This window comes from Coptis chinensis, chromosome 3 (assembly GCF_015680905.1).
Source record: "Coptis chinensis isolate HL-2020 chromosome 3, ASM1568090v1, whole genome shotgun sequence".
Classification (NCBI taxonomy): Eukaryota; Viridiplantae; Streptophyta; class Magnoliopsida; order Ranunculales; family Ranunculaceae; genus Coptis; species Coptis chinensis.
The window spans coordinates 23687969-23710275 of record NC_141458.1 but is presented as its reverse complement, the minus strand read 5'-3'; the positions used below and the strand labels follow the sequence as shown (position 1 = coordinate 23710275).

The window sequence follows — 22307 nt, the reverse complement described above, 5'->3', positions numbered from 1 at the left end:
GCTATATCATTTGATTTGCTAGATGTATTGACTTTTGTGGTGAATCTTTGGATATAGGGACGATGTCCAAAGCCGTTAGCAAAACTCATAGCTAGTGCTCCACTTACTTCACTTCTTAAACTAGATAATAGTATTCATCCCATAGTTGTGTGCATGGCTTGGCGCCGTCTGGTTTCCAAGATTGCGATGAAAGGAGTTTCCAAAGATGTGGTAGGGTACTTACAAGATTTTCAATATGGGGTTGGTGTTTTTGGTGGAGCAGAGACGATTTTGCACGCTATCAACCGTATGGTGTATACTAACATTGACAAAACTTCTCTTTCGATGCTGCTTGTAGATTTTAAGAATGTTTTTAACATGGTTGATCGGGCTACCATGCTGAGAGAGGTTTGTATCCATTGCCCAGCTATTGCCCCTTGGGTTGAGTATGATAAACACCAAAAACTGTGGTTTAAGCCCCTTAATATTATTCTACTTAGGCCAATTATATTATTAAAAACATGAGTTTATAATTATTTATTTGTTTTTGTGCATTTCAGGCTTTGGAGATGAATAAGTGTTGAAAAGACATCAAATATGCATGTAAAAGAAGCTAAATTGATTGCTAGGTGAAAACCATGGAAAAAGGCCAAGATTAATAAAGAAAAAGCCCTCCAAAATCCCAAGTCAAAAGAGTCAAGCAAAAGTCAACCTAGATGGAAAACTGTTGAAAAATCAATGTAACTTCAAATGGGCATAGTGGACTCAGAGCTCTGATTGAGGCCCATTTTATATCAAAACGACTGGATTGGAAATAACTTTCTAATGGTTTAAGTCTCGACCTATTTGGAGTAGTAAAGGGTGCAACAGTAAAACGTTGCAAATTTGGACATTGATTTTCCCTACTGAAATGTTTTAGCCCCTAAGCTCAAGCTATGATGGAATTTCGACCAAGTCATGTAAAACTTACTTGTTTACTATAAAAGTAGATGTTAACTTCATCCCTAAACATCTATTGTATTATCCATCTTTAGTTTAGTTTTTAGGGATTGAAAATTTGGGTTTTGTAGCCACCATTATTCCACCCAGCTAGGGGCGGATGCAGGATTCTCCACCAGGAGGGGCTACTAGCACTAATTCACACTACTACATTTATATATATATATTTTTGGTATAAACTATGAACAGTTACCACTATAATTTTTTTTCAGCAAAGTTAGGGGGGGTTATAGCCTATTGCCAGGGTCAACCAACTCCTAGATCCGCCCCTGATTCTACCATCAATAAAACTTTCACATTTCTTCTTCTTCTATATAACATAATGTCTTCTTTTACTCATGTTCTTGTGGTTATTCCAATGATATTAGGCTAATCCTCCCATTAGATGGAGTGATTATGAAGCCTAATGAGGAATATATTGTAAAAGTATGATTATTCATTGTGTATGTTTTAATATAGGTTTAGTTTTTTATATATATGTTTAGAGATAAACTGTATATTGAATTGAACCAATGATTATTATGATTAGAACAGAGATGTTTAGTTGTAATTATCCTACATACTAGTAATAATGACTATAAAGATGTAGGTTGTTATTAGGGATGATAAAGTTTGAGGATTTAGGTTGCCCATTGCGGGGAAACCTAAAGAAGATTATTTTTCAATGAGTAATTTGAATTTAGCATGAAATAAATCATTAGATGGATTATCATTCTTTCTAGTTTCTTTTCATTCTCATATCATATTTTAATTGCTTAGTTAAATTAGATTAAAAATATAATTATTAGTATAATCGTATACTAGAATTCTTTAAAATAATTATTACTCTCACCATTGTTTCTCTTGATTTAATTAGTTGAATTCTATCTAGTCTTGATAGTTTAAGAGTACATTCGAACATTTACTAGATCTATATTACTTAATAGTATATAGAGAGAGTAGAGTATTGATTTAAACACGTGTTTATTTGAGTGATTGTTTGTGTTTCTATATTAATAGTTATTCTTATAAATTTGTGTTATCAAATGACACCGTTGCCATCTAGAATATATCAAGACAAAGAATTTATTGTTTGAATCAAAGAGGAAATCTCCAATTCTCAACCCACCTACCATTTTAATTTTCCGTTCTTATTTTTCGTGTTTTCTTTAAATTTTTATTGGATACTCTTACTATCGATTTTTTCTGACTGTAGGTTGGAGCATACGACTAAAGAAAAGTTGTCCAGACGTCTATGTGAGTCATCCGTGAAAGTTTCAAATTCAACTGTTAAAATTAGAAGGCACACACCCTCCATTTTGGCTTCAAACAAGGGCCCTCGTCCTTAGCCTGAAACTGCGGTACTAACAGTAAAAAAACACTATGGTAAACGTATTTTTAAATTTCATAAAATGCAGCACAATTTGTAAGGTGTTAGTGATGTACTGGAAGATTTTCATATTTTCGTAGTTGTTTTACCTAATAAACTATTACCATATTTATAGTGTTGCGTTTCAGTTTTCTGGAAGCAAGAATACGGAAATACTGTCGAGTAGAGTTACTTAGAAAGTTCCAAATAATTTTATATTTTTACAGAAGTATCTTTGATAAGTCAGTAGGTTACTGTCAAAATTTGAAAAATTTTCAACTTGTTTTGAGTTTTGACCACCTAATCAGTTGATTGTTTCTAGTGTGTTTATGCAGTTTTTCAACACTTAATTTTCTGCGGTTTAGTTTAGCCCACCTTTAGACATACGATATGCCAAAAAGAAAAAAATATCTCCCATTGGTTGAACTTTTCTCGGTGGTGCATGCGCATCGCGCATGCCCATCACGCATACTAAGAAAAATTTTATAGTCGAAGGTGTGAAGATTGGTGAGGGACCTTCAACAAAATCCCACCACTCAGGTTGCATTGACTATGCAAAAGAAGAAAAATTAGCTAATTTTGCCATTGAGCTTTACAGTACCTACTGAATTACACTATCTCTACTACTTCATGCGAAAATGCACCATATGATTGCAGTCGGAATGATGAGCTATTCATAGAAGCAGCTGAGAGGCAACTTCTATTTATAACTTAACTGAACTGAAATCTACAAAAACAAATCAAAGGAGATGATGTAATGTTGTTAAAGCTATATAATCTAAAACGCAATTATTATAGTTTTTTTTCCATTTATCTAAATGCAACTTCAGCCTGAGAATATAACTCTTGCTCTTGGTGAAGCCCTGCAGAACTGCATCATGTCCTCCAATGTATCCATTCTTTTAGTACCCTTTTCAACCGTTGCATCCCATGTGATTCTGATAGTATGAAGCATCACCGCACTCCTGAGGACGAATTGGACAAAACTTGCTTCATGCTGCGATCCCATGAACCCATTTAACACCATATTTTTAAGTCGAGCAAAAATGATCTCTTCATCCGGTATAGGTTCCCAGATATTATCATCGTCCAAAAGGGTGATCTGTCCAGAAGAAACACTCTGCAAACATATCCAAGATACAGGAAAACGGAATAAATTAGATATTAATTTTTATATATAGTTGTTCAAATTCTGAAATGCAACAAATACCAAATATTAAAGCACTACTCACCGTAACACACAACGATAGCAAATAAGGGGAGCTTCTAAACAGGCATAGAGCAGTAGAATTCTGTTTTGGGTTGGCAAAGTTCATGACCAATGACATAGTGGTAAGAATATGATAGGTAAAGCACAACCTCTCCGGTATAACATGAGCAGCCAAGATCTTCAGATTCCATCAAAAGAAAGAACAATTGATAACTAGCAACAACCAAGTTAATAAAATTAACTATTTGAGCCCAGGATATGTACCAGATTACCTCCATGAAGTTCTTGCAAATATAAAGCTCTTGAACATTAATTAAACCAGTCAGACGAACATCCAATCTGTTTGTTATCTGATCTGGAAGCGAAGCTTCACTAACCAATGGCAGCATTTCAATATTTGCAGATCTTAGTTGCGGTGTATTATCAAAATAGATACTCCCACATGGGCTACACAGAACAAAAATTATAAGATTTGGAGCACAAATGTTGAGACGGGTGAAACCATCACAGTAAGTCAGAATAAGCTTCTGGAGTGGACAATTGACCATAAGACGTGCAATTGTTTCATTTGTTAAGGTTACTTGGCAAAGATCAAGATCAACTAAATTCTCGAAACATTTGGCATGAGAAGGCAAATTCAATATGGAACAATGCAGCTTCAACAGTTCCAACTTTTGACAGGAGAAGAGAGAAGAAGGGACTTTGTACCGATCACCCTGTGGGAAGTCTAAGATAATCATTTTTACTGATTTCCTGCATAAAAGGAGTATCCACCGATCAACGTCATTGCAAGAAGATACCAAATAGCCACTCATTCCAAATTTGTTAAGTCTTCCATAGTGAAGGGAAAGCACGTGATTCACAGAATCGGCAAGGTTTCTTTGTTCCTGAATTGACGGTGGGATAGAGCGAGCATCAAATACTATTTCTGGAATGTACATCCATTTGTACCTCCACTTCCGTGATAGTGCACTCGTTCTTACAACATCCCTTATGGGCACAAGCGTAAGGATTTTATTGACTAGTTCTGTAGGTAAACTGGTAATCCTATCGGTGCCCTGCAAGCAAACTCCCATTTGGTTTGTAAAACGCTCACCAACCATTTCCTGTACGGTCTGTTTGTAGAAGTGTTTAGAAAACCAATATCATAAAATTCAAAGAATCTTATAGCATATATAAGAACTTGAACGTAAACTACCAAGAAAGCAAGAAGTAACTCTTTTAGTTTGATACAACACACAAAGGCATATAATGCAATGGGTTGCATGTTTTAGTTTAATAGATCATGATGCAAGTGGCTAGAGGTGGTGACATGTCTGTTATTCTTCTGCTATGATAACCAGCCATGATGGTGAACTTGGTCAAAAATATTTCAACAATTAAACCAAGAGTACATTTTTAAGGGCTTTTCCCAGAGCTCCATAAAATTATAGTAGCAAAAGCTAAAAGACAATATTGTATTTTTCATCAACTATAACAGCAACCCATGACCCTAATTAAAGAGCAGTAAGCCCTTTTAAGGCTCGTCCTCATAGTTTAAACTTTAAAGTCATTGCTGATAAAAACAACACCTTATTAGAGTTAACAGTAGCTTGATACAAGTACAAATCCATTGATTCAGTGAAAAAATATATATACAACTCCATTCAATTTCAAACAAGTAGCAGTTTTAACTATGAAACACACTAGGAACAAACAAGAAGTAAAATGAAATTGAAGTATAAAAAAATTAGCCGAGATAAATAAAAGTGACAAAGTCACAAATGATGTTTGGAATGGAAGACAAAATCAATACCTAAAATTGATGATACTCTTGAGAAGACTCCCATAATACGTGACTAGGATAGGAAATTTTTATAGTCGAAGAGGCAGAGGCACATATTTTTCGGTTCAGACCCACGTCAACATTCTTTTTGAGTAGCACCCTGCTTTACTCTCTCAAGTCTGAACACTCCAACTTATTCTCCTCCATCACCCGTTACGTAAGGCTTAACTGTTCCACTTAACTGACTTTTTTTCTTTTTTTTTTCTTAAAGATATTGGGCTAATAGCCCTTGTTCTTCTCAAAATCACTGATGAGGACATAATTGGATAATATAATCATTATTGGAAAAACCAAATTTTGGAATTTAATCTATCTAATAAAATGACTTGGTGTGGAGACGGCAGAGTGACACATTGTATTTCACAAGTTGTGACATGGTTCTTTCAAGTGAGCTCAAATAGTGTGATGGTTAGCTAAAGATTGCTAGGCAAATAGTATAAAGGTTAGCTAAAGACTTACAATTCAACAAAGCCTATTTGGTTTGGGCCAAAAAATTTAATTGTTAACATTCCCAGCCTTGCTTTTATAACTTTTTATCAATCTCTCTCCTCTCCTCAAAACTCCAATCTCTCTTCTTCCTTTCCCATCAAATTTCCAATTTCTCATTCTACATTTCCTTAACCACTATATATATTTTTTTAAGTGGAAATTTTATTGATACTAATGAGAAATTTTACAAATAATTAGGACAAGCGTGCAACAAGCTACGCCGCAAGTCCTTTCTGAATAGCAAATCCTATTCTTCTAAAAACAAACTCGTTAGAACCAGCTGTCATAATGTTACTGTCAATAACTCTCTGAAGTCTCTTGAGAAGCTCAACAGTCTATTGTTCAAAGAAACCGAAAGTGTCGAAACTAAACGGAATGAAACAATGTTGGTTAGCCGTGCAAGCTTCCTCATGCTTCTCCATCTTCCCTGTCCGCTGCTCTCTTAGCTGCTTCTCCCACCTCAAAGACTCCATTCCCAAGCCCTACCAACGGAGAGGCGCCAGTTACATCAACACATGTATGTCTCCCCTCAGACCAACTGTATATCAATACATCCGCAAGCCGAAGTGTCGATCTGCCCTCATTCGGATCAGTGAGAAAGTTAACAGGAGTCTCTTTCTTCACTTGTACCCCAGCCCTCCAAAATGCATCACACAAAATATCTCTAACATGATTATGTATGTATTTAAAACCAGGAAAATGTCTACAATGTGCTGCATGGTCCCCAAAGGCATCTAATATACTTTTTTTGCATACAGGACAAAGACCCCCGTCAGAGTACAGAGGAATCATAAGACGGTACTTGAGAATGGCACGATACTCTACCTGTGACATACGCTGTCCCAATCCCTCCATGGGAATAGCAAGTAGAAAATCTTTTGCATGTTCCGACTACAAGCATCCAATGACTGCTTTCTGACGAGTAGAGAACTCAAACTCCCTCTCAAGACTAGCAACAATCTTACCGTAAAAAGCTTCCGCCAAAACTTTTTTGTGGTTTTGAGGGACGGTAGCATTCACAGCCCGAGAGAGAATCAAAGTCAAAATCGGGAAGAGAGACGAATGATACCGGGTAGCATCACTAAGGATCTCACCCATAGGCACCGGACCACAACTCCTAAGAATGTGGTTACGAAGCTCTGAAGTCTGAAAAGCGGGGAGGTCACAAAAGCAAAAGCGAGAGACATCGAGGCCACAATAGATACCTAACTTCGCTTGGCGCAATGATGGGCGTGCCGCTAAACGCCACTTGCAAAATTACGAAGCCCGGGACCATCGAAACTATAATGCCTGCGGAACCATGCGAATGTGCTTATCAAAAGTCTTATTTGCCTCCCTAAAAAAGGTGGTGGACAAGTCTGAACCGCTGCAAAACCAACTTGGAGAGCCAAAGACAAGCTCGTAAAAGGGCTAACTCACAATTGTGGATCCTCTAATGCGACTAAATAGTCCATCGAAGTCATAGCCTTTTCAACACGCTACGAAAGCAAGACTCATGACAAAAGAAGAATCGATTGCTAATCGCCCCTCCAAGTAACGACCCCATCGCCGAGGACAAGATAAATCGGGAAGGAAAGAAACGGAGTGGAATGACACGGATCGATGATGGCCAAAATATCTCGATCTTGGCCACATTAAGAACCAACCCATAAGAAGGCCCTTCTTCTGAGAATGATACCGAGCTGCCGCCCTTGTTTCGTATCCCCAACTAGAGTCCCATCATCTAAGTACCAAGCACGGAGCAATAATTGACAACTTGACTGAATCGTAGAATTAGAGGGTGCAACACCGGTAAAAAGAAGGGGACCCAAAGGATCACCTTGTCGAAACCCGAAGCGGACCATATGTAATCATCCCCAAGTATAATCTTACGGTGATAATACAAATACTTTCGACCCAAAGGGAAATAGGCGGCGAATGCGAACCTCTCTCAACATAGTAGTCCGATCAACCATATTAAAAGCATTCTGAAAATCTACTAGCAACATAGAAAGAGATGTACTGTCACCGTTAGCACATACCATGCGATTAACAGCATGCAAAATCGCCTCTGCTCCACCAGGGACACCAACCCCATACTGAAAATCATGCAAGTACCCTACCACCTCTTTGGAAACCCCTTTCATTGCAATTTTGGAAACAAGACGTCGCCAAACCATACCCACAGCTATCGGACGAATGCTATTATCCGGCTTAAGAAGTGGAGTGAGCGGAGCACTCGCTATGAATTCTACTAACGGCTGCGGACATTGTCCCTGTAACCACAGATTCACCACCGAAGCCAAGGCATCTAACAAGTTAGACGATATAGCTGCTGCAGCACCACTAATGGCATCTAACAAGTGCTAAGCATGGAGACCATCACGACCACAAGAAGTACCTTTCGGAAACGACTTAATACATGACAATAAGGTGTCTCTCTCTATTAATAAAGGGGGCTCAACAAAAAGAACCATTGGTCTCACAGGTGGTTGTCGCATCTGGTGTTTCTCCTTTAATGCATGTACAGTCTCTGCAGTATTGGAGGCAACCCTTGATGATGATAACACTTGTACCGCTGCAGCAAAATGTCCATTGGCAACTTTCTGTAAGCATCGACACACATTCTGAGTGGGAACGGATTTCCTGGTTGACTGGATTGAAGGAGGCTCTATTACAAACTATAAGAGGCGAAACATCCTACCAGGCTCATTCCATGTCATCAAAGCATGGAGAATCTGTTTTTGCTGAAGGTTTTTTCTAGTACCGAGCGGCGTTCGGCGATTACGTGGTTGAAAACTTGCGAGAATCTGGCGTGGTAGAAGAAGGAGACGAACCCAGGGCATAACTGAACCAGGATCAGTTGTGATATCCCAGAGAGCAGATTTCAGTACACCAGAAAAAGCCAAACGACAAGCACGTGGTATACTTTTCACAGTACGGAAAGGTATACGGAATGCACTATCAAGTAACATCTGATCAAGAGAAGACGCAGCAACAAACGGATTAGGGGTATTATCGTCACCCCTCTCTGTTATTGGGGTAAGATCTGTAGTGTTGGGTTTAGGGGGTGGTTGTGGTATGCCCACAATGACACATTCGGGTTCCCCATTCTCCATCAAAGCAGGTGGTGGTATATCATCTGGATGACGACATGGTATACCAAATGTGTGGATGCAAAGACAAATGCCACAAACCAATTTTTCTAATGACTTTAAGGAATCCTCTAGTGACAAAAAAAGTTCACAATCCTCCTTAAGTTCATCCCGTACCATGTCGATACTCAACTGACAATCCATGTGTTGTTTATCGAAATGCGTGAAAATGTAAGGAACAGTAAACCCATTAATGTTTACTCCATTTGTGCATCCATGACGACCTTGGAAAGGACAGTGAACACGCTTCTTATGTGTTGGGTCAATGAACCCAGAAGAAGCAACCGAGAGAGCAAGACTTTTCTTCCCTCTCATAGCCAAATCCCGTCAAACACTAAAAAATTCTAGTCGAACAAAACCCAAATCCCCAAATTGACAAATCCCAACTCCCTTAGAACAAACCCCAAATTGGCAAAACCAAATCCCATCATACAAATCCCCAAACGGCACAACCAAATCCCGTCGACAGTTCAACAAATCCCAAAACTCATCCCACAAAATCTACAGGTGCTAAACAAATAATAATAATAGTAATAATAATAATAATAAGGATAAGAATTAAAATATACATACTTTGAAGAGTGCTAAAAAGGTAGAAAGAGTCGGGCTGGGAAGTAGTGGGTTCACAGTTGTGATGGAGGTTGGGTATTGGGTGATGTGTGAATTGGGCAATGGAAATGGGGTTGTAGTAAAAGTCTTTGGTAGTGACGCATTGTTTTGTAGTGGAGGTTGGGTTGTGATGGTGGTACAGGCGATGGGAATGAGGAGAAGGTGGCTGGAGGGCGTTGTTAAGGAGGTGGTGGATTGAAACCAGGCATGAAGAATAAGGAAATGATTAGGAGAGGTGGTGGTGGACGTAGCAATTCGTGGCGGAGGGTGGTGGTTGTGGCAGTTCAATTGTGTGCAATGGTGGTGGTGAGAGATGGTGAATAAGCTAAGAGGAGGCCGCTGGGTTGTAGGTGGAGGCGGTGAGAGGCAGTGGTCGATGTGAGGATATATTGTATTTAAAGATAGTGGTGGCGGTAGATGGTGGGCGGTGGTAGCAGCGCAAGTGGTGCTGCAGAGTCAGAAGGTCGGGTTTTCCGGGTGGTGGATTGTAGATCCATTTTTGGGTTGATGGGATTGATGGAGATGGGTTTTCCGGTGGTAGTGGGTGCTGGTGGAGGCGGTGGGGGAGTGGTGCAACACAAGTGGTGCTGGCAGTCGGGGAGAGAGAAGAAGATGAACGAAGGGTTTTTTTTTCCCGCTAACAACATATCTTATATTAGAACATCAAAGGTACAATACTCCTATCCAGTAGGTATTGCGGTAGTAAACTTATGTCCTGACTATGGTAAACCCATTGTGCTAGTTCATGCGCCTCGCCATTATACTTCATGTTGATCCAACAATATTTACAAACCTTAAGAGATCTACATAGATCCTCTATTAACAACTTAATAGGTTCTAGTTTCCAACTGTGAGAGTTATGCTCCAAGGGAGATACAACATTTTGAATTGCTAACAGACTATCCACCTCAAACAAAATGGAGTTCTCTCCTGTGCTGCGAGCCAGCTTCGCAGCCACCTCCAAGGCCACCATCTCAGCCTCCTCCGCATCTACTGCTTTGAACCTTCTTGTTGCTGCTCCTTTGAGGATGCCTTCGTTATCCCAAGACAGAGCTCCAGCTGCCCCATCTCCTGTCCCCCTATCAAAAGCAGCATCAAACCTTATTAGTATAGTATCAAGTTCAATAACAGGGAATGAATCTCTATAAGGCCAACTGTTATGAATCCTAGATTGTCCTATATGGGAACTGTTGTTCCCTACTCCCTGAGAATCTCCAAAGGCTTCAAGGAATCTCCTCCATTGAGCTGCTGATCTTCTGAGTAAACCCTTTCCACTAGCGACTAGGCCTTCAAACTTAGCCTTATTTCTAGTCTCCCATATGCCTTGTAGCATAATGATAGCCAGACTTCCTTTTTCCGCCATACTCGGATCTGCCCCCTTAATCCACTGTACGAAGAGATCAACCCTATCTCTTATAGTGTAATGTCCCAGCTCGTCTAGTTTACCCCTCAAGTTAGAGGCAAACCAAACAAACTTGGACCATTCACACTTGAAGAAGATATGCATAGGGTTCTCTAGCTCCATCCAGCACAAAGGACAAAAAAACTCTCCTTTGATCCCTCTGCTCCTAACAAGTCCCCCGTGGGAAGGATACCCATATATAGCTTCCACAAGAAGAGAACAATGTTGGCTGAGACAGGAGCTTTCCAAATAGCTTTAATAGTATTTATATTAAAAGAAGATGATTGTTCCATGTCACCATTCCCTGCCATTCTTTGATAGGCAGATTTAACAGACAGAATACCATTTCTGGTATCCATCCATCTAATGGCATCTTCCCCAGTGACGAGAGGTCTAATCATGACTTGCTTAATAAGGTTCCCAATAGTGGATGGGAATAGGTGATCAATTCTATTTGTGTCCCATCCACTACCATCAGTCAACATAATATCCTTCACTTTGAGATTTTGAAGGTCTTGTCGCCAAGGCATGGGGTCATTTATAAGGACAGGATGTTTGTTAATACTGAGCCAAGGCTGGCTCATAACCAACACATCCTCACCCTTACCAATGCTCCAGATGCATCCCTCCAGGACTTTCTTCCCAACTCTATGAACCCCTTTCCAAAACCAAGAGGCATCTGGAGGGGGGTTCTATTTAATATCAAACCAGCTCTTACCATATATGTCCCTGAAAGTTCTAGCCCATATAGATTTTTTTGTCAGTGAGAGCTTTCTAAGAAAGCTTAGCTAGCATAACTTGATTCATATCTTTTGCTCTTCTCAAGCCCAAGCCACCACTAACTTTATTTTTGCATATGCTATCCCACCCAATGGTGTGGATGCTTTTACTATCTTCTGTACCATGCCACCAGAAGTTCCTGCATGCCTTATCAATTTTCTCACAAGTGGAACTTGGGAGAAGATAAGTTGTCATAGCAAAGAGAGGGGTAACTTGAACAACAGCCTGAATCAGAGTAGTTCTGCCCACAAGGGACAAAACTTTAGCCCTCCACCCTTTAATCTTTCCATGAACTTTATCCACCAGATAATCAAAATCCTCACGTTTTTTTTCCTAGATAAAACTATAGGTACACCTAGATATTTATCCCGATAGTAAAAAAACCTCATTTTCCAAAACTTTTTTAAAATCTTTTTGTGTCTTTTATGTACATTTTTACTACAAAAAATACTCGACTTATCATAATTAATCATTTGACCAGAGATATTGCAGTACTCATCTAAAATATTTTTTAACTTACCACTTTCTACTAAATCCGCTTTAGTAAACAAAATCAAATAATCCGCATAAAGTAAATGAGTAATAGCTGGTGCATCTCTTCTAATCTTGATACCATGAACATCCTTAGAGTGTTCCACATAAGCTATCATCCTAGATAAGGGCCTCAGATACAAGAATAAAAAGATAGGGGGAGAGAGGATCTCTCTGTCTGAGGCCTCGACTAGGAGTGACATACTCTAGAGGGGATCCATTAAGCAAAACTTTAAAAGAAACCGTAGATAAACATTGAGAGATAAGCAATCTCCATTTTTCATTAAATCCTAGTTTTTGAAAAATATTATTAATAAAGGACCATTCCACCCTATCATACGCTTTAGACATATCCATCTTCAAAGCAACAAACCCTTTTTTTGTATTCATCTTTTTCATCGTGTTAAAAATCTCACAAGCCAAACCAATATTATCCCCTATGCTTCTCCCTTTTATAAAAGCCCCTTGAAAAGGAGAAACAATCTTATTTATATGGGCCTTAAGCCTAATAGCAAGGATCTTTGCTATAATCTTGTAACAAAAATTGCATAAGCTTATAGGTCTAAACTTAGAGACATGGTCAGGGTTGGAAATCTTAGGAATGAGGGTATGAAAAGTTTCATTTAATCTAGGATTCATCTTACCATTAGTAAAGAAATCCTTAACACAAGCTATAATACTATTTCCTACCACATCCCAACATTGTTGATAAAAGATACCTTGGAACCAATTAGGTCCCGGAGATTTCAGAGACCCGAGCTTTTTAACAACATGCCAAATATCATCATCAGATGGACAAGCAGTAAGAATTTGATTCTCCCTATCCGTAATACAAGGTTTAAATGAATCTAGAATATGCTCATTATCCTGAGGATGCACAGAATCAAAAATATTATCAAAATAAGCATTAACAGCAGCTCCTACATTATTCATACCTTCTTGCCATACACCATTATCATCCTTAATCTTATCAATATTATTCTTCCTCCTACGATAAACAGTAGATAGATGAAAAAAATTTGTGTTCCTATCATCTTCTTTAATCCAGTGTTGACTAGATTTCTGTTTCCAAAAAGCCTCTTCTTTCTCATACCAATCAAACAACACCTTTTTTAACATTTTAGCTTTTTCATGATTAACCGGATTAAAAGGCTTTTGAAGCACCATATCTAGATCTTTTTGCTTTTATTTAATATTAGAGAAGATGTTCCCAAAAACTTTCTTATTCCAGGTCTTAAGACTTTGTGTGGTCTTATTTAACTTAAGAATCACATTCCAATCAGGTAAATCATCGGTTATAGAGTTTCAAGATTTATCTATCTCAGGTTTACAGAATTCATCTTTCAACCACATATTATAGAATCTAAAAGGTCTATCCGCATGTTCCTCAGATACTTTAAGACTTATCATCAAAGATAAATGATCAGAAGTAGCATTGACAACATTTTTAACTAGAATATTAGGGAAAAGATCAATCCAATCATGTGTAGCCATAACACGATCAAGTCGTTCTAAAATATTATCTTTTATTCTCCTGTTGTTATTCCAAGTGAACTTTGGGCCTTCATAGCCTAATTCCACTAAACCAAGATCATCTATCACAGAGTTAAATTCCATCATGCATTGTGAGAAGTTTGACCTCCCCCCTATTTTCTCATCCAAAGTTCTAATAACATTAAAATCTCCAAAAACCAACCACGGCCCAGGTATATAGGGGGCACATTCTCTCAACTCAGTCCAAAACCTATGTCTCATACTAGCATTTGGTTCGCTATAAACAACAGTAAAATACCATGGATTTAAACTATGATAATTAATAAGTTTATCTGAGATTTGGTTAGCTGTGGCTCCTAGCACTTCCAGGTTAACTCCAGCCCTCCATAAGATAGCTAGCCCTCCACGAAGACCCACAGCAAGAACACAAAACACATTATCATACTTAAGAGATTTTCCTAACTTACTTATCTTATCCTCCTTTACTTTAGTTTCTGACAAATATATAATGTCCGATTGGTGTTGACGGATTAGATCCTTTATATTTTGAACTGCCGTGGAGGAACCCATTCCCCGGCAATTCTAGGCATGAATCATTTCTGTCGAGGCAGCTGTTTGGGGACAGCCACCGCGAACCCTGGAGGAGGACTACACAGACCTCCACTGCTTCCTAACCCAGCACGGACACTTGTACTCTTATCTCCACCATACCCACTATTAGAACCTCTAGGGTCTTTTGAACTGTTACCTTTGTTTTTAAGATTGGACTTGAGGTGGCCACATCCCTTCACAGACGAACCATCCATAGCCAGAGACAACGGTTGAGAGATGTTATCCTCTGATTCATATCCTGTCCCTGCTTGACTGCCTTGAAACAAATCCACCGGCACATTCCCCACCGACACCTCCTCATGACAATTATACAACACCGCATCTTATTCAGAATCTTCAAAAGGTTCTTCTTCTTTAGAAAACGCATCTAACGGTATCTCTTCTTTAGGAATATCATCCCCCCCGAAAGCTCAGATGGAACACTGGAATCCATAGAGTGATTTGAGAAAGATGGCTCACTTGACTCCATAGTATCACTAGACACCGAGATGATTGGGGCATCCTCAGGGATCAGTAAATGTCCTAAACCCCTAGCTCGCATATCATCCGCCTCTCTTTTAGCCTTTTTAAAATTTTTTCAGCCTTCTTTATGCTCTTACTTTCCCCATCATTATCCATATCTACTTCTACTGATAGAGGACTTGTATTCAGCTTCCTCTTAGAACCCACACAAACCTCTTGCCACTTCCTATATCCTTTTTTTTACCCCACTCTTTCTCAGACCCCGAGAAGTAAGAGTCTTAAACCCCCTTCCATGCGTAGGCAGACCTAAGAACCGAAAGCTAGTATGAGCTAGACTTGGAGGGAGAAAGGGAGTAACAGACCCCTCATCTACTATATTCTCAAGAAAATGAGTAAAAACCTTGGAACTCGACGAAACCAGCAGGCTAGAATTCTCTACCATAAAAGTCTCACTTGTTCCCAAGAAGGAATTCTCATAAGCTATAAAGCCTGCCTCCCCAGGTTCACTGCCCCAAACCATCGCATCCCTTAACTCTTCAGATACAGCTGTGAAAGCTTGGTCAAGACTACTACCTTCCTTTCCATCTGCTACCTCCAAATCCAAACCCAATTCCATACAAGGCTTGAGCCCCCACATAACTATAGCCCTATCAAGGGAACCAGATTCTATTATAGGTCTATCTTCATAACCTTGATTCCCTTGGGCTTGAATTTGGATACCCATACAACGGCTCGACCCACCTTGCCAATCCATCTCTAAATCCTTAGGGCCCAGAGGATATACCACCTGAATTGGACTGCCTTGTCGAGTCTCTCCCTCAAGCCCAACAAGACCAAAAGCACTACTTCCACCTTTACTTGAGTCCGCAAGAGCTAGATCCGGCCCAGAAGTCCTCAAGCCCGAGCACCCACTCTTATCCACTCTATTACCCTCCAGGCTATCCACACCAACCTTTTCAGCAGACCCTGACCCAAGCCCATCCAAACCCATATGCATTGGCAAAAGGAGGTCCTTAGTAGCCCCTGATCCAACCATAGCTAGTAAATTCGTGGACGGAAAAAGTTCGATACGTCAATTATTCGCCTAAGATTCGAAATTTTCAACAATAATACTTTTAAATATTCGGTCCAATAAAACGTTAACGGTAAAAATACGATATCGTGTTTTAAACGGGTATAATACTGAATATATTTCTTTAAAATTTGGCTATATATTTTACATTTAAAATTTTGATATATAAGTATATAACGCGTTTTTATTTTTATTTTTACAATTTTATTCATAAAAAATAATACAAATGTCATTTTATTGGGCCAAACCTTATAATTTCGTGAATAATTCAAGCGAATAATCGCAATTATAAGCCCGACCCAACCAACGAATTAAACCAGTATCATTAATTATTCGTTTTTTATTCTCAATGAATAAGCGGAATAATTCGCTAATTACTAGCTATGGATCCAACCGGTTTTGCTTTGTCTCTAGAAATCTGCTTTGGGGGTGTATCCAAGATCCCCAAGACCATAACCTTTTCTTCTTAGGTTTTCGAAATCTGATCGAATCTAGGTTTCTGAGGTGTTCCAGAGAAAGTAACCGATGTAGAGTTCAAATTCACCACTGATCCATTGAAGAAAATAGTAGCCCTCATCATAAAGGAGAAGGTGTGTTTGACATCTCGAAGGGAACCCCCGCACCTCAGCATACTAGCTCGATACTTCTCCTTTTGCTGACAGAAGTACACATCGTGACCAATCCTTCCACAGAAAATATCTAATTTCTCATACTTGAAAGTCACAGGAAAAACTTTCACTTCTTCTGTTCTCAAATCTATACCTTTAAGCAGTCTCTCCTTTATATCCAGCTTTATCCTGACTCTAGCTACTGGTACTTTGAATTCAGCCGAGCATGTCAAGTCTGTGTACTTAACCTTGCCCAAACTTTGCCCCACCCTTTCTACATTTTCCTCATTCAACCTATCAGCTGGGATCCCATAGATTTGTACCCAAAACTTTACGAAATTGAAAGTTGGATTTGTTTCCAGTTCTTCTAGTCTCACCCATTTTCTCAGAACAATAACAATCCCCTAGACTAACCAAGGTCCATTCTTTCTGACATGGTTATATTCCTCCAGGTATTTGAAAATGAACTTATAGAACCCCCTGGTGAGTAGAACCACTTTTGTTTCTTTTCTAGTTTGCCAGCACCGGTGAAGCTCTTCTGCTATCACCTGAACATCCAACGATCTATCTCCGATAAGTTTCCCCACTAAAGTATTCGACCCTTCTTCAACTTCCATTGGATTTTTTTGTTTGATATCCACTACCCTTTTCTCTTTAGAGCAGAAGAGTTGTTGCATCTTTAGCTTGAAGCTGTTCAATCTTAGATAAAGATCTTGGTTCAAAAGTTTCACCTCTAACCAGAACACTAGTACCATTTGCCATACCTTTCTAGCCTAATTAAGAAAACGGGGGGGAGAGGGGAGGGGAGAGTGTTACAAGAAGATAGGTACGTTGAAGAGAAGAAAGGAAAAAGACTCAAGAAAGTAAGCCCACCTACAGATCCTCAGAACCAGCAAGAAATTAAGAGAAGAAAAACTATTCAAAGAACTCAGCACTTTACATTTTCTAAAAATTAACCCCACTCTATATCTGAGGCCAGATACCCGTAAACTCTTAGCATAAAGGTTTGAATTTGGTATTGAAAACGAGATTCAAAATTGAAATTCAAAACAATTGGGGGGAAGAAGAAACAGAGCTGCTTTTGGCCGCAGTATAGCCGTTAGAAATTACGAGAGTCTTAACCACTATCAATGTCTTGCTTCTCATTCTTTTTTTTTTTTTTCCTCATTAGTTTTCTATTTATTTCAATTATAGAAACACCGATCAACTTCGCACCAATCGACGTGGTTGTATGATTTTAATCCGTATTTGATTAAGGAGATTGAGGACGAGTGTAAAATGATGTTGTCTTGCGAAGTTTGATATGAATTATATGTCTTTTTTTGTTTTTGTTTTTATTAAATTTTAATAAAGATTTGAAACTTAAGAAAATCCTTAACTTTAATTTGTTCATCACAATGTTTTAGGTATTTTATGTCAAGGGGTATTTTAGTCACTTTCTTAAAGTCAACTCTTGTTCTTTCGAGTATTTTCAAGATGTAGGTGGCCTTTTCAGTATATTATTTTGGAACTATATCCTAAACAACTTTATCTTTTTTTTTGCTACAATTACCCCTCACTCCCTCTCAAAGGTAAAGCGAATATCACACGACAACTCTACGAGGTAACAATCAAAGTGTGAGCTATGATTGCAAGCACTGTAGGCCTTGGGGACTGATAAGCACCAAAAACTGTATTATAAAACCCCGTAAAGACATAACATTTTGGTTAATTATGTGCTTAATAATCATGAAATAATCGTATTTTCGTGTTTTTGCAGGTTTGCACAACCAACGTAAAAATGAGGATAAAGCTAGTATTTAAGTACGGAATAGTGTGTCTACGTAAAGCTTTTGAGTTAGCTCATGCAAAGCTCAACAAAACTCGCCTAAATACCAGAAACTCCAACAAGACGATTCCAAGTCAGAAAGGGATTGGGGAGAGGGGAGGGGGAGAGTGTTACAAGAAGATAGGTACGTTGAAGAGAAGAAAGGAAAAAGACTCAAGAAAGTAAGCCCACCTACAGATCCTCAGAACCAGCAAGAAATTAAGAGAAGAAAAACTATTCAAAGAACTCAGCACTTTACATTTTCTAAAAATTAACCCCACTCTATATCTGAGGCCAGATACCCGTAAACTCTTAGCATAAAGGTTTGAATTTGGTATTGAAAACGAGATTCAAAATTGAAATTCAAAACAATTGGGGGGAAGAAGAAACAGAGCTGCTTTTGGCCGCAGTATAGCCGTTAGAAATTACGAGAGTCTTAACCACTATCAATGTCTTGCTTCTCATTATACTTTTTTTTTTTTTTTTTCCTCATTAGTTTTCTATTTATTTCAATTATAGAAACACCGATCAACTTCGCACCAATCGACGTGGTTGTATGATTTTAATCCGTATTTGATTAAGGAGATTGAGGACGAGTGTAAAATGATGTTGTCTTGCGAAGTTTGATATGAATTATATGTCTTTTTTTGTTTTTGTTTTTATTAAATTTTAATAAAGATTTGAAACTTAAGAAAATCCTTAACTTTAATTTGTTCATCACAATGTTTTAGGTATTTTATGTCAAGGGGTATTTTAGTCACTTTCTTAAAGTCAACTCTTGTTCTTTCGAGTATTTTCAAGATGTAGGTGGCCTTTTCAGTATATTATTTTGGAACTATATCCTAAACAACTTTATCTTTTTTTTTGCTACAATTACCCCTCACTCCCTCTCAAAGGTAAAGCGAATATCACACGACAACTCTACGAGGTAACAATCAAAGTGTGAGCTATGATTGCAAGCACTGCAGGCCTTGGGGACTGATAAGCACCAAAAACTGTATTATAAAACCCCGTAAAGACATAACATTTTGGTTAATTATGTGCTTAATAATCATGAAATAATCGTATTTTCGTGTTTTTGCAGGTTTGCACAACCAACGTAAAAATGAGGATAAAGCTAGTATTTAAGTACGGAATAGTGTGTCTACGTAAAGCTTTTGAGTTAGCTCATGCAAAGCTCAACAAAACTCGCCTAAATACCAGAAACTCCAACAAGACGATTCCAAGTCAGAAAGGGATTATGTGCACAGAAACATCAAACTTCCGAAGCTCATATCTCTTGAACCGGGACTCCGATTTCGGTGAGTGAGCTGCTCAGACGATCAGTGCGACGAACTATACCTAAAGGCGGGAAGTTATAAAAATGCCAAAAGACCGGCCCGCCATTAGATGCAGCATATGGACCCACTCTGGGGGCCCACAAGATTAGATGAGTCATCAAGCAAGTCAAGACAAAATGTGCAAATTATTGGCACAAATTGACACCTTGCATGACATTAATTAAGTTAACTAGATTTTAGGTGCTAATAATGTAAAAAAATGCAAGGTGTCAATTTGTTTTGATTTGGAGATAAGATAGAATTTAATGTGATTAATGGTAGGGGTTGATTCACGTGGGTGGAAGGAGAGAAAACTCTTGAAATGGGCTGATTGGTATTGATTTTTGAAGACTCCATTCATTCAATTTTGGATGCATGTTATTATTTTTCTAAGTAAGCTTTAGTTTGGTGTAATAGTGTTAATGGAAGCCACTTAGTTTTCTAAATAAAATTTCTTACTTTCTAGCTTAAAAATTCATCTATTTGCATTCTTCTTCTTCTTCTTCTTTAATTCAACATACATCCAACATCTTTTTGCATATCTTTCCTAGGATTATGAGCTAAAACCCTCTCAAGGGGAGGGTTTATGATGCTCATGTGAGGATCGGTGCACATTTTAGGGGTCCAGAATCATGGCTTAGAGGCTTAGGTTTTATTTGATACCCAGTTACAAAATGACCGAGACAGACAAATTTTTGAGCCTAGAGCTTTAGAAAAGCTAGTGCACGCGGCCCATACATTGACACTGGGATCAGTGCGACGAACTCTACCTAAATGCGGGAAGTTATAAAAATGCCAAAAGACCGACCCGCCATTGGACGCAATATATGGACCCACTCTGGGGGCCCACAAGATTGGATGAGTCATCAAGCAAGTCAAAATAAAATGTGCAAATTATTGGTACAAATTGACACCTTGCATGACATTAATTAAGTTAACTAGATTTTAGGTGCTAATAGTGTAAAAAAATACAAGGTATCAATTTGTTTTGATTTGGAGATAAGATATAATTTAATGTGATTAATGGTAGGGGTTGATTCACGTGGGTGGAAGGAGAGAAAACTCTTGAAATGGGCTGATTGGTATTGATTTTTGAAGACTCCATTCATTCAATTTTGGATGCATGTTATTATTTTTCTAAGTAAGCTTTAGTTTGGTGTAATACTATTAATGAAAGCCACTTAGTTTTCTAAATAAAATTTCTTACTTTCTTGCTTCAAAATTCATCTATTTGCATTCTTCTTCTTCTTTTTCTTTAATTCAACATACATCCAACATCTCTTTGCATATATTTCCTAGGATCATGAGCTAAAACCCTCTCAAGGGGAGGGTTATAATGATGCTCATGTGAGGATCGGTGCACGTTTTAGGGGTCCAGAATCATGGCTTAGAGGCTTAGGTTTTATTTGATACCCAGTTACAAAATGACCGAGACAGACAAATTTTTGAGCCTGGAGCTTTAGAAAAGCTAGCGCACGCGGCCCATACATTGACACTGGGATCAATCGCACGCGCGCGAGTTCTGAAGAATCCAGTTTTTTATCTTTGTCCGGATGGCATGAAATGAAACCAGGACTTGAAGAGACATTTCAGAGATGAAATATCTCGACAACTCCTCATGCTAGTAAGATATACTCAAAGATAAATACATCTTACTAGGGATCGATACTCGAATCCATTTCGGGTTTGTCTTTGAACCCACAGCTGATGAGAGATGTAGTGATCTTGTCTCCTAAAATCTTATGTAGCTAATTTTTGCATGAGTAGGTTAACCCTCTCCTTATCTTTCTCTCTCTATTTATTTAAGAAACAACTTGCAAATTTTAGATAACTTGTGTAGTAAATAATCGTTAGAAAAAAGAAATCTTCAAAATACCTAATTAAAAATCCTTCTCACATAATTCTCTAAGGAGATAGGAATTCAGTTGTGATATCATTCTTGTCTTAATGTTGGAATGAAACCCTTACTTTAAACATACATACGAAAACACGTGAGTAAAAAAATCTTGAGTTTTAGTACGTAGTAGGTTGTGAAAGGCCCATTTCATAAAAGACATAAAAGTGCTAACATCAAGGACTAGTCCACACAGGTGGTACACTGGGGCCTCCAAACCTTTAGTCCAAAATAGGACCCCTAGCCAAGCAGGTCAGATAACTACAATAACTCTGTCCCGGCGAGAGCCCATTTAAACTTTACTAAAAGTTCTCCGATCCATACTTTTAATCCCGAATAACTAAGCTAAACAATCAATTTCCCATATTATATTAGGCCCAAAACCTTCTTTGTCCAACTATGATCAATGTTCTCAGGTAAAAACCAAATATAGACCTAAACATATAATACCAAAGTAAAATGGAATAAGCCACTCCACTCTAGTATGACAAGCCAAGTAATTGTGATTATATACATTTAACTCGCTTCATATCACTATACAATTTCCGACTTTTGATATCACAAAGTAGCTATACTACTTTCTACAATGTTTTTCAACTTTTAAATCAAACTTTTTTCTTAAGCGACAAGGGCGGATCTAGGATCCTCAAGCTAGGTGGGCTAATGCTAATATTCTTCACTACTAATTTTGTTTAGGGTAAATTGTACACTATTAATACTAGTACATAATAAT

At 38.3% G+C, this 22307-nt stretch overlaps 2 protein-coding genes across 2 annotated transcripts; both read right to left on the bottom strand.

The window, feature by feature from the left end:
• Window positions 1-2957: 2957 nt before the first annotated feature.
• LOC147508720 (F-box/FBD/LRR-repeat protein At1g13570-like) lies at window positions 2958-5536 on the bottom strand. The gene is made up of 4 exons (XM_086601105.1): window positions 5332-5536; window positions 3809-4651; window positions 3559-3714; window positions 2958-3446 (listed from the first exon to the last, which is right to left on the bottom strand). Exons 2-4 carry the CDS (start codon window positions 4637-4639, stop codon window positions 3153-3155), a joined length of 1281 nt encoding a protein of 426 aa, XP_086457231.1. The 5' UTR covers window positions 4640-4651; window positions 5332-5536; the 3' UTR covers window positions 2958-3152.
• An 8075-nt stretch (window positions 5537-13611) lies between these two features.
• LOC147508719 (uncharacterized) lies at window positions 13612-14370 on the bottom strand. Its single transcript, XM_086597559.1, has one exon. The coding sequence runs from the start codon at window positions 14368-14370 to the stop codon at window positions 13612-13614; it is 759 nt and encodes a 252-aa protein (XP_086453685.1).
• Window positions 14371-22307: the final 7937 nt, after the last annotated feature.

Excerpts from the sequence above, each read along its gene's own strand:
- LOC147508720 (XM_086601105.1), bottom strand. The coding sequence starts at position 4,639 with ATGGTTGGTGAGCGTTTTACAAACCAAATGGGAGTTTGCTTGCAGGGC. Across the intron at positions 3,715-3,808 it reads TTTGCAAGAACTTCATGGAG|ATCTTGGCTGCTCATGTTAT; the intron begins GTAATCTGGTAC and ends TGGAATCTGAAG. Across the intron at positions 3,447-3,558 it reads TGCTATCGTTGTGTGTTACG|AGTGTTTCTTCTGGACAGAT; the intron begins GTGAGTAGTGCT and ends ATATGTTTGCAG.
- LOC147508719 (XM_086597559.1), bottom strand. The coding sequence starts at position 14,370 with ATGGGTTCCTCCACGGCAGTTCAAAATATAAAGGATCTAATCCGTCAA.